The sequence below is a fragment of the Orycteropus afer genome, unplaced genomic scaffold (assembly GCF_000298275.1).
Source record: "Orycteropus afer afer isolate SDZICR_OR568_19922 unplaced genomic scaffold, OryAfe1.0 scaffold00455, whole genome shotgun sequence".
Taxonomy (NCBI): Eukaryota; Metazoa; Chordata; class Mammalia; order Tubulidentata; family Orycteropodidae; genus Orycteropus; species Orycteropus afer.
Window position 1 is genome coordinate 1467728 of NW_006922042.1, and position 12838 is coordinate 1480565.

Genomic DNA, 12838 nt, shown 5'->3' on the forward strand with positions numbered 1-12838 from the left:
AGTCCTAGTGACTGGTACACCATCCAATCTGCAGCCTATATGACTATGAGACCAGAAGAACTAGATGATGCCCAGCTACCAATGTCAACCACTTGGAAGGGGATCTATATAGGAGATCCTGGAAAGAGAGGGAGAGCAATGTGGACAAAACTCAAAATCATTTGGAGGAAAAAAGGGGGGGGGGGCGTGAATAATTTATTGGATGGTGTAATGGTATGTAGGTTCAATCATGTCGACCACTCCAGATCTCTCATTGAAGCTAAATTCTGGCCGGTCTATGGAGGTAGAAATAGGGGAAGGAAGGAAAGTTTAGAATCCCTCCCAATTCCCCAGGAGAGTAGACATTTAATTACCCAGCTCTACCCTTTTTCCCAGCCTGCCTCCCCAAAACAGCTTCCAAATCCCTTAGCTAAAAATTTGCATCAGAAAATGGAATTGGAATATGGGGGATGTTAGGTGCCTTGCCCAAACCCTCCAGCTTCAGTACTGATATGGGTGGGGGGAAAGAAAGTTAAGGAATGAAATCCCTCTTCCCCTATTTCCCAACTTAAAACTCAGACCCCAAGGGCTGGGCTGGGTTGGGCAGACAGAAGGGAGGGAAAGCCAGGCAGCTGTTCTCATTATCAGGGACCCATGCAGACCTGTTGGACAGACATAGGTGAAAGAAGGCCGAGCTGGAGGCCAGGAAGGTTCTTTAGGCTCCTAGAGGGAGAAGCAGGGGCCTGGGATCAAGGAGGGAGCGGGAAGCAACACAATAATAAACATTGGGAAGGAGCCTTTGAGCCCCCAAACTTGTGGGCCACCTTCCACCACCACCCGCCTCCCCAGTGCCAACCAGAGGGGCCCCTGCGAGTGGCAGGCCAATCAAGGGCAGAGCTTGATGCGGGTGCCCTTAGAAAGCACCCGGAAGAAAGGGAAGACACGCTCGCCCAAAAAGGCTGCTGAGAAAGTGTGCACATGGGCCAGAGTCTCCGCGTTGTAGAAGCCCAGGCGCCCAGCCTCATAGTCCAGGTACACGCCAAAGCGCCGCGGTTTCTCACTTGGGCTCAGCAGTGTCTGCTCTGTTGAGCTCTGTGCCTGGTAGCGTTTGCCGTTGGTGCCCACACACCAAACTTCCCGCTGGAGAAGAGGCTGCTGGGGCAGGTGGAGTCGGCGGCGGCGATGGTGATGGCGTGAGGAGCTGGCATCCCCACTACCTACAGAAGGCCCCCCAGAGCCCACCTTCTCCTTGTGATGGGTCGATTCACGGGCAGCGCCCACCGCCCAGCCCCGCCGCCCGCCCACCTCTACCTCCCAGTAGTGCCGGCCAGAGCGGAAGCCCTGGGCCCCCAGTACACAGCAGTCAGCAGAGAAGCGCTTGGGGTGGTCAGCAACCTCCTGCCGCCGCTCTGCCAGACGGACCCCTCGGCGGTCAGGGGATAGCATCAGGGCAGGGTGAGCCGTGTCAGGATCCAGCGTCAGGTCCACTTGGGAGAGGGGAGGACAAATATGCCAGGGCTGGAACAGCTATTTCCCATCAGCAGCCAACTCCACAATTCTCCCTTTCCTGCTGTCTGCCCCCACCCTCCAACGCAGTTCTCCTCAGCTCTCTACTACTCCCGAGAGCCCTCAGGTTCCTGCTAGTTCCACCATTCTCATCTTGTTCCCAGGACACCTGAAAGCTCGTCCATCTGGGCTCTGCTCTTCCCATTACTCCACACCCCTAAAATATACCTGGGATAAGACAGGCTACTAGCATTCAAGCCCCAGAATGGCCCACCTGTATGTATCCTGTTCCATCACAGCACCCTACATTTTCCCTGGACCCCAACTTTCCTTAGACTCCAACCTCAGGTCTGTGAAAAGGCAGCCAAGGAAGGCTGTATAGGTGACCTCCCTACCTCGGGCAGCCTGACAGAACATCCGGCTCATTTTCCTCACGATGGCATCTGTCAGGAAGTCATGGCTATGGGGTTGGCATGGGTCAGGGGACCAGGCCTCTGGGGGCTGCAGCTGTACTTCTTCACACCTGGAGGAAGGGGAGTGGGCAGGGGGTGGGACCACAATATTCCCAGAGGAAAGAACAGAAGCTGAAGGGAAGGAGAGGCGGGCCCAAGAGGCAGAAACGCAGGTCCTTGGAAAGGAGAGGGATACCCAAGACAGGGAGGGATGGGGAACCAGATGCTACTGGGTCACAAAGGGTAAAGGGTGGGAACACACCTATTGAAAGTCTCCTTGATGTCCTGGGAATAACAGAAACAAAAAGAGGGAGAGGGAGAAAGAGACAAAGAAGAGAGTCAGCTGCACAGGGATGGCTCCTTCTTTCTCCCAATCTCCAGCCAGAGAAAGAACTGAACTGAACAGGGAGGGAAAAGAAGCACCCGCAAGGACCTCAATAACTGTGAACGCATTTCAACCATCCTGTGCCTCAAATACCATCTCATCCTGCAGTACTGGAATTTCCAAAATACGAGTTGGTCACCTTTTTCAGGATGTCACTGTCAAAAATTGTTTCCCTAACACTCATTTAAACCCCACCAAAATGGAATCTTCTTTTCACGTGTACACTGTTCACATACACACGTACACAGCACTGAACATAAACTCTGCCTCCAGCCTCAAAAAATATTTTGATGTTCAGGTTAAACCACTGTGGTTCCTCTCCCAAGGAGCAAAGAGGCAATTCTGGACAAGTGTCTAGAAAGCACTGCCTGATAGAGCAGACAGGCACTGGGTCCTAGGAGTAGGACCAGGGCAAATCCAGGGGCATGAGGTGGGGGTGGGGACAGTGATTACCTGGAGCAGCCGCAAGCCCCCCTGCTGGCTCCGCTCCTGGGCCTCTGCCAGCAGGCGGCTCAGCTGGGCAGCCTGCTCTGAGAGGCGGCAGGCCGCTGCTCCTGCACGCCCCAGCTGGGCTTCATGCATTTCTCGGAGGCGCCGCTCCAGCCCTGCCTGCTCTTCTGCCAGAAACCGTGTCAGCCGCCCAAACTCTGAGGCCACTGCTGCCAGCTCTGACTTCATCTGGCTCTAGGATGACAGAAAGGGGATGGTGGGTATCACTTCAATACACAGATAAATCTTCGATTTTGCAATGAATGCCCTTCAATCCAAGGCAAGGGAGCCCTGTAAACCCGAGGCCAAAGACAGATCTTGGAATGAAAAGAAGCCCCTGGCATCCTCCTCGCCTGTCTTCCCAAGCCCCAGCACAGCAGTCTCAAACTCACCAACCTCTGCCTGGAATCTCTACCTTGCCTGCCTAAATCTGGCTCATCCTTCAAGTCTAAGCTTTAAATATTCCCTGAAAGAAGGCCTCCCTCCAGATCTCAATCAGAATCACCCTCACTAAATATTACTGTATTCCTTCATGGCATATATCGCTATCTGAAATTTCATGTTTATATTCAAGTATCTTTTAACCACCTTCTTCCCCACTACACTATACGCTCTCCACCAGCAAGAAGTGGGTATGTCTTTGTTTGCCAGTGTCCTCAGACCCTGACACAGCGTACCAGAGTATGCACTTGATAAGAAGCTTTTTAAATTGAATAAATAAAAGAATTCAGGAATCAAGGCACTGAAGTTAGGCTTCTGACTATACCACTACTTGCAATGACCTTGGAAGAGTCACCCAATCCCTCTAGATCAGGGGTCAGCAAACTTCTTCTGTAAAGGTACAGAATGTAAATATTTTAGGCTTTGTGGGCCAAGAGGCAAATACAAGGACATTATGTGGGTATTTACATAACAAGAAAAAAAAAAAACACTGCCCAGCCCATACCATTTGTCTGGAATGCACCATTCCAACTGTTAGTAACACTTTTTGCCAAGTTACCATTGTTGTTGTTGTTATGTGCCATCAACTCATGGTGACCCCTCCTTGGGTTTCCGAGGAGGCAGTATCACTACGGAAGTAGGATTGCCCAACCTTCCTTCCGAGGAGTGGCTGGTGGGTTTGAACCGCCAGCAGTCTGGTTAGCAGGCTGTTTTAGCCACTATGCTACCAGAGCTCCTAAGTTACCATTAGCTGGTAATATTCTTGGGACAAAGAGTAAGATTCCAGAGTAGAGAGGCAGGTGCTGGCTGGGCAGGAGACAACAGGACACACATATAACCACCAGTGAGTTTCACTCTCTGCCCTAGTGACAGATCCCAACATACCTTTCTCTGGATCCTTCTCTCCTCCTGAAAGCCCAAAAGTCTCAACTTGGGTGCTGGCCAAAGTCAAGATGACCTCTCAACTCCTAGGCTCAGATTTCTTAGCTCAAGGCCTAGCAATGGCCAACAGCAGAGTCTCTAACAAGTACAGGGCAACCATCATGGGCCCTGGCAAGTGTCAAAGCCCAGCCACTGGCCAGGTAGGCAGGCATTGAGAGCAAGGTGGGAGAGGGACAGAGGGACATGTCCTAGCTTGGTCTCAGCAGCTCACAGTGCTAGCCCACTCCAGCAGAATGTGTCCACCTTACAAAAAACAGGTAGTAGAGAGGGTAACTATGGGGAAAAGAAAATGTCTAAAAACACTGAACTAGAAGATACGAAGGTTCTCTGCAATGCTAACATTCACTAATTCCTCCTCTCCTCTAAATACCTTGGCTCCCTCTGACAACGCTGCAAGCTTCCCTGGACCATGTCTCTCTCATTCTCAGGGCTCTCTGCCCACTGCCAGCACCTCGACCTGGGAGTTCTCTGAAGGTTGCTCTGTGAGGTTTGCCTTGGCCGCTTTCCTGTCTTCCTTGCTACCCTTGAAGTGAGGGGCAGCATAGATAGCATGGTAGTGTGGAGCACATGCTCTCGGGCTGAGTATCTAAGGTAGAAATCTTACTCTGCAGCCTTGGGCCAGCCACCCAACCTCTCCAAGCCAGGCCTCAATTTTTACTCCATTTTGGAATCTATAAATATGCCTCCTGGCTCTCTAGGGCCCTCCTCTTATCAAGACCCTGGAAAGTTGTTTATCCTTCTTCTAGGCCTTAGCTGTCCCCTCTAGTTATTACTATAAGAGTGGGCAGTCCCATCTTCTTTGTCCCACTAAGGAACTAGTCAGCCCCTGCCAAAAACACTGACCCACCTTCAGCTCGGTCACCCGCCTCTCCTCCTTGGCCTTCATCTTCTGCACAGCCTCTAGGTGCTTCCTCAGTGGTTCCAAGTGGCCCTGCAGTTTGGCCTGAGGGAATGGGAAAAAGAAGTTGAGAGACCTGGGCAGGGAGAGGCACCTGCTCCTTCAGAGCCCACCTCCCCCATCCTCCCTGCAGTCCAATGGGGCTCAAAGCCTGATCCACATCGTAGGTTAAAATATGAGCATCTCACTCCCTTCCCCTTTCTTTTCTCAGGTCATGACAAAGGCTTTTGACCCTCCCCTTGTACTTATGCACAGAAGCCCCTGTGTGTGTTCTTTAAAGGTGAGATCCTTATGATTACAGAGCCCCATAGAGTTGGGGTGGATCTGGATTTCCATCCCACCTCAGAGAGTCCTTCCATAAGAACATTCCTGCCTTTTGTTACCCGCCCTCTGCCCCCTCAGCTCCCCCAGGGCAATCCTCCTCATGGCTTCCTGATGACTTTGTGCCTATGCTAAAAATCCTTCAGTTGTTCTCCACCACCTGCAGAATGGTAGCATAGTGCCTAAGGCATCTGACTGCTAACCAGAAGGCTGGTGGTTCAAACCCACCAGCCACTCAGTCAGAAGGAAGGTTGGGCAATCTACTTCCATAGTGATACTGCCTCGGAAACTCAAGGAGGGGTCTCTATGAGTCGGGCCGACTCGACGGCACATAACAACAACAACCTGCAGAATATGAGTCTCTCCTTGCCCCAACAGTTCTAGCCTCACCTCCTACACCCACCCATTTTACAAAGACTCATAGTTTTGTTGCCACATTAAACTGTGTCTCTTTTCCGGAGTACAATTCTATACCATTAACACTGTTCCCTCTGCCTGGGATTGCCCCTCTCTACTTTGCCCAAGTCATTTTTCCTTTAAGACCTAGCTCCCTGGCCATGATTTAGATCCTCCCCATCTTTGATTTCAAGGAACTCTGAACAAAACCTTTACAATATCATAATCATTTATAGGTGTGCCACCCTCACAACACCATGGGCTCCTGGAGGAGCAGGGACCCACTTTACTTACTTGAATTGTTATGCCTCTCTCTGGGAACTCTGATAGTGTAGTGCCTAAGGCACTTGACTGCTAACCAGAAGGCTGGCAGTTCAAACCCACCAGCCACTCCTTGGAAGGAAGGTTGGGCAATCTACTTCTGTAGTGATACTGCCTTGGAAACCCAAGAAGGGGCCACTATGAGTTGTGTCTGACTCCACAACACAACAACATGTCTCTTTCTGCCTGTCCTCTTTCCCATTCAACTAGCTACTAAATGAAAAACAAAAATCTCTCCTCCCAACAGCTTAAATTTCACAGCAAATACACAAGTGAGTTCTGTTTTCCAATAATTTGTAGCAAAGTCTTTTTCTTTCAAGGGCTTGGGAGACCAGAATGGGTAAAAGAAGCTCTACTTACTGGCTTTTTCCTTCTTTATGTCTTCTACTTTTTCTGCCTTTCTCTCTCCTTTTGTAAAGGGTAATACAGGGTAGAAATTAAGAGCTTAAGCCTAGACCCAGTCAGATCTGGACCTGAACACAACTATGTGACCTGAGACAAACCCACTTCAGTTTTCCTCATCTTAAAATGGGAGTAACAGAATCTACTTCATGAAGAATACACTTAGCAGTGTCTGATATATAGAAAAAGATCAGTGTTATCTAGTATTGACTACCTAGCCCTTAAGCCAGCCAGTGACACCCTGATGATGACCGTTGAGCAGGTTACTGACCCTGAGTACTAAAAGCAGTTGTTACACAGGCTAAGTGATTGCAGAAAACATTAACAGTAATAAAAAGATTACAGCCAAGCCGTAACATAAAAATAGCATAAACTATGCAAAATTTTGCCCTTTGATATTACTTTCCATTTGTCTACAACTGTCACTGATCTCCACTACATTCCGAATATAATTATTATATTATTATTAAACATTTAAATTTACCATTTCAGTATGGATTACACCTCAACATCAAGAAAACAAAAATCCTCACAACTGGACCAATAAGCAACATCATGATTAAGTGGAGAAAAGATCTGAAGTTATCAAGGATTTCATTTTCATTTGGGTCCATAATCAATGCCCATGGAAAGAGCAGTTAAGAAATCAAATGCACTGGGCAAATCTGCTGCAAAAGACTTCTTTAAGGTGTTAAGGAGTGAAGACATCACTTTGAAGACTGAGGTGCACCCAGGACTAAGCCATGGTGTTTTCAATTGCCTTGTATGCATGTGAAAGCTGGACAATGAATAAGGAAGACCAAAGAGTTGATGCATTTGAATTACGATGTTAGCAAAGAAATACTGACTATAATGGACTGCCAGAACAATGAATAAATCCGTCTTGGAAGAAGTATAGCCAGAATGTTCCTTAGAAGCCAGGATGGCAACACCGTCTATCCTACTTTGGTCATGTTATCAGGAGGAACCAGTTCCTGGAGAAGAGTATCATGCTTGGTGAAGCAGACGGTCAGCAAGACCTTCAACATGATGGACTGACACAATGGCTGCAACAGTGGGCTCAAGCATAGCAATGATTGTGCGGATGGTGCAGGACTGGGGAATGTTTTGTTCTATTGTACACAGATTGGCTGTGAGTTGGAACCAACTTGATAATACCTAACAGCAACAATAAATCTACCATTTCATACTTTTCTTAAATTGCTAATAAAAATTCATAACCAAAACTCCAACTACATTACTATTTAAAAGAAATTTTTAAGGATCTTTAACTTTTTACAGGTTTATTTAAGAATCATTTGTGTGTGATTAGCTATTCAATCAAGAAATATTTCTAAAAAACATGACGTCAAAGAGTCATTTTACGTATCTGAAAATACTCTTTTCAGAGTACTCTCTGTAACACAGTCTACAAGTCAGAAAGGGAATTATTCAAATTAGGCTATAAAAAAACTTATTTGTCGATTCTGAGTCATGGTGACACCATATGTAGAGAAGAACTGTGCTCCATAGGGTTTACAAGGCTGTGACCTTTCAGAAGCAAACTGCCAGGCCTATCTCCCAAAGTGGCTCTGAGTCGTCAACTTTTAGGCTAAGAGTTGAATGCTTAACTGTTTATGCCACCCAGGGACTCCCTTCAGGGCTTAGTACAGGCTTTTCAGGTAGCTGGCATCCAACAGAAGTGACCAAGGCAAGTAAAATCCAGTTTTCAGGTTTTTAGAGAAGTCCTGCAGAAAAAAAGTGGAGGAACTACTGGTTCCAGTTAACAGACTGACTGTACATTGCATGATGGGTATGGTTAACCGGGAACTGAAGGCATATAAAAGAACAAAAGCTCATAACGTCCCCCAAGAATATAGGACTAAAAGTCAGGTGATGTTATCAATGCAGTCATTCTTGAACTGGACTGGGCTCTCCTGAGAAATTCTCTCCCACACTGATTCAGAATCCCTAGTGGTAAGACCCACAGCACTTCTGAGAAGTAATTATGACAGTCAGCCAAGTTTGACAATCACTGTGTGAAAGGAACAGTTACTTGTGATTAGGGGATGTAGGTCTTACTTATATAGTACTCAGAGCCAAGAAGCTCTAGATTTGTTACTCTAAAAATTGAAGTAGCAATAACAATACCTAACTTGACATAACTACAGGACTCAGAAGGTGTGAAAACACAAGTCATAAATCAAAAAGGCACCATAAACACCAAACAGAAACTCTCCTCCTCCTGGTCCTACTGCTTTCAACCCATCTAGGCCTTGGATAAGTAGTGTTACTTGTGCTGGATGTCATTCAGACAAATCTCCTTCACCTAAGTCTAAAAAGAATCAGGATCAGAAGTAGGGAGCAAGATATGACCCACACCAGAATCAGTCTCCAAAGAGTGAGGTCACATGTCAGAAATGTCAAATTAATGAGACATCCAAATGGTAGTGACAGTTGTTAATGGGTGGGGGGGCCGGGGAGTCATAACTTAGTCCATTTAGCTGTGTGGTCCTATATATATTACTTATAGTTAACTGCCTCTGTTTCCCAATCTATAAGATGGGAATGAAAACATACCAAAATCACAGGGTTTTTTAAGTTTTAAATGAGACAGTGTAGGAAAAATGCTTAGTACACTGCCTTGGTATACAAAGTAAATGCTTAATAAATATCAATTATTAATCCTGACTCAATGACACCTAACAACAACAATTCTGGAGAAATTAAAGTTCAAAAAATTGAGAGATTTTACAGCAAATAATTTGACAGCAAATAAATGGCAGACCCAGGTCAGCTGACTTAAGAAGCCTCTCTCTTTATTTCTGAATTGTTAAGGTAAGAAATTCTGGTTAGTACATCAGACTGATGCAGATCCAACAACAAAAGTTCTCAGGAGAACCAAGCCAAAGCATCGAGTGGTGGGGAACAAACAGTCAGGAGTGTTGGGCATTTGGGTTTGACACTAGTCATTTCTACACTGGTGCTTCAGAGCTCAAGTTATCCCCATCTCTTGAAGTATCAGTCAAAGGTAGACTTAAGTTTTACCCAGAAGAAAAGGAGAATAGAGGTAAAGCACTAGGGACCTGTTACCTACACTCTTACATTTACCGACAGTGGAAAGGTGAAACAGCAGTGCTCTGCTGCCCAGGAGATGCAGCCCAGTAAATCTGGCATCACCAGCTTTGTCTTATATCCTTTGAGGAAGCCAGTCTTCCCTGGTCTTCTTTGCTGTATCTCCTTTATCTGTGTACAGGATCCTTCTCACTCTCCCCTACTTTGGTGTCAGTAAACGCTTAGATAAGGAGAATCATCTCACCAGTACATGAGGTTCTTTAGGGGAAGATGCTTCCATTTCCCAGCTCCCCTTATTTCCTCTCCACCCCCACTAAACTCCTATCTTCTCTCTTTACTTCTCTCACCTTGTACTCCTGCACCACCTCCTCCAATGGCACCACACTGTGCTGTTTGTGGCTCCTGGATTCTCGGCACACTACACAGATGGCCTCTTCGTCCACTTCACAGAAGAGTTTCAGGGCTTCTTGGTGTTTGGGGCAGATGCCCTGTTCGTTCCCACGGATCCCGCGACCAGGAGCTGGGTGCATCTGCCGAATCACTTGGACCATGTTGGCCAGCTGCAAGTTGGGACGAAAGCTCCTCCGGGGAAAGCTCTTTCGGCACTGGGGGCAAGTGAAGCACCTCCGAGGGGCAGGAGGCGGAGGCAGTGGGGTAACCGGATCTAGCTCCTCTTCCTCGTCTTCCTCCAGCACCTCCTCTTCGTCCTCCTCATCCTCCCCCCTCAGGTCCTCCTCCATGTCCCCCAGGTAGTAGTCCAGGTCTTCCTCCTCATCCTCCTCCTCCCACACGTAGTCCATGTTGTCCCAGTTAGACCCGCCCATGCCATTTGTCCAGAACACACCCTCCTCTTCCTCCTCGACCTCCTCCTCCAAGTCTCCCTCATAGTCTTCGTCCCGCATAGGGGTGTCCCACCCCCCGCCAGCCCCTACAGCCTCCACTTCCTCCTCCTCGCCGTCCTCCTCCTCCTCCTCCTCCTCCCGGTCTAACTCGTCTCTGTCCTCCTCATCCTCTCCGCCCCACAACTGGGTTACACACACTCGGCAGAAGTTGTGCCCACAGCCGATGGACACGGGGTCCGTGAAGTAATCGAGGCAGATGGCGCACACCGCCTCCTCCTGAAGGGTCTGCACAGGGTTGGGTGTCATGGCAACGGCAGCCATCTTAGCGTCCAGTCAGCCAGTTTAAATGTACGGTGGGGGCTGGGAGGGGGCGGGGGTCTTCCCTCTCAGATGCCCTGGCGACCCGACCCCACCCCCAGCCCTGCGTCCCCACGCCTCGCCTCAAGCGCTGCCAAATGTTCTCGCGACAACCCACCCCTCCACACAGAGTTCCCTAATCCCAGACTACAACCGCGTCTCTGCGAGGGCAAGGGAAAGAGCTGAACGCTATCGCCAAGGCCCTCAGGTGGCCCTGAGTGCAAATCTACCCCAACGCTTCCTTGGCCTCCTCATAAACCCCCGCCCCTCCTCACTTCCTGGTCCCGCCCCCTTACTTCCTGTCTCCCACACAACACTTCCGGCTTCTGAGCGCCACACGGGCTCTTGAGTTCCCTCAGCGGTAGTGCTACGCCCCTCTTCTTCCTTCCCCGGCCCACGGACGACAGGAAACGGCGATGAGACGCTCTAGCAGGCACTCGGGAATAGGGTGGGAGAGCTAGGACGTAGGAAGCCTACGTCTCTGTGATGCGGGTAGTGGGGAAAGCCGATGGAGCAAAGGGCACGCCCTTCCGCTGCCCCCGCCACTGAAGAGAAACTTCGGAGAAGGGTGGGAGCACTTGGTGACCGTCTGCTATGACCGCCTCGACTGGGCGCTCCCCTACCAACAAGACACGAATGACTGCAGCTGGAGCTACCCACAGCCGGTGCCGGAAGCGGAGGGGAGGGACTTCGACGAGGGCCTTGCTGCGCTTGGGCCATTTTAGGCGGAAGACTTTGTTGTTTGAGGACTGTTTTTCGGTGATGGATGCTGGGGCGGGGCCTGGAGAATTCTGATGGAGGTGGGGCCGGAGACACTTCCGCCACCTATAGTTGGTATCTTCCACGCCCATTTTAGAAACTGCTGTTTGGGCACTGTAGCCTAGTGTAGATGAACTTTCCTGAACTCAGCGGTAAACAAATGGTAACAAATCATTAAACCGACATCTACACAATGAAACACTATCTGTAAAATTCGAATCCATATTTAAAACTTGTTCTTACGTGATAAAAGCAAGACACTTCAAAATGTGTAGAGTATGCTGCCATCTGTAAAAAAAAAAATGTTAGAAAGATGTGCTTGATATTATATTCCTGTGCTCAGTTTCCTCATGCAAAATGAGGATAATAGTACCTACCTCAAAGAGGTTTGCGAGAATTAGTGTTAAATGCCATGTAAACCGACTAGAATAGTGCTAGTAGGGGCGATGGGTTAGCTACCTGTTAACTCTGATCATTTTCATCGACACCTCTAAAGATATTAGTAACAGAGCTCCTCTGGGAAGACAACGGAGTGACTGAGGGTCATGAGTAGGACAGACGCTTTTCTTTATGTATCTTTATGTATCCTTTGAATTTTGAAATAACAATGTATTACCTTAACAAAAGTAAAACTTTGTAAATGCCATCGATTAATTCAAGGAATACTTCTGAGGTGTGCATCACACATGCCCTGAGCCCGGAACGCCTGTAGCTCTATCTTCATGGAGCCCCAGTGTAGGAACAGGACTACGGATTGGGTCTGTGGTATTGATTTTACTTGAGGCAATTCTGTCCAGGCTGTGGAACTGTAGTAGTAAAGATCCCTTGGTGGTACCCAGAGTCAAATGGGTTTCTTGTGCGATAGTAATAGTTTTTGATGCTTTTGATTAAATGCCTTGTTTAATTACAGGGGAAAAAACAAACCCTTAAAAGTCAAGTATGTATATTCAAGGAGCACTGGTGTCTTGGTGGTCACCTCTGCAACGGAAAGATGCAGTTCGTTACCGTAAAGGCTTAAAAAAAAAAAAACAAACCTGCAGTAGACCTGCCCTTTAGTTTCCAAGGTTGTAAACCTTTGTGGGAGCAGGCTGCCACATCTTTCTCCCACAGAGTGGCTGGGGGGTTCCAACTGCTAACCTTTGAGTTATTAGTAGAGCGCTTTAGCTACTGCTCCAACAGGGCTCCTTCCCTTGTGAACCTTATGGGCCAGTTCTACTTTGTCCTTCGGCGTTGCTATGAATCCCAGTGGAGTTCTGGCAATGGGTGGGTGATGTATGTGCCAAATTCCCAATGA

The 12838-nt window shown here is 48.3% G+C and overlaps 1 protein-coding gene across 1 annotated transcript; it reads right to left on the reverse strand.

Annotated features, from left to right (window-relative positions):
* Nucleotides 1-864: 864 nt before the first annotated feature.
* TRIM41 (tripartite motif containing 41) lies at nucleotides 865-10749 on the reverse strand. The gene is made up of 6 exons (XM_007954260.1): nucleotides 9934-10749; nucleotides 5042-5137; nucleotides 2776-3006; nucleotides 2200-2222; nucleotides 1881-2008; nucleotides 865-1466 (listed from the first exon to the last, which is right to left on the reverse strand). The coding sequence occupies exons 1-6, from the start codon at nucleotides 10747-10749 to the stop codon at nucleotides 865-867; spliced, it is 1896 nt and encodes a 631-aa protein (XP_007952451.1).
* Between the last annotated feature and the right edge of the window lie 2089 nt (nucleotides 10750-12838).

Excerpts from the sequence above, each read along its gene's own strand:
- TRIM41 (XM_007954260.1), bottom strand. The coding sequence starts at position 10,749 with ATGGCTGCCGTTGCCATGACACCCAACCCTGTGCAGACCCTTCAGGAG. Across the intron at positions 5,138-9,933 it reads AGGTGGTGCAGGAGTACAAG|GCCAAACTGCAGGGCCACTT; the intron begins GTGAGAGAAGTA and ends CCATTCCCTCAG. Across the intron at positions 1,467-1,880 it reads GTTCTGTCAGGCTGCCCGAG|TGGACCTGACGCTGGATCCT; the intron begins GTAGGGAGGTCA and ends CCCTCTCCCAAG.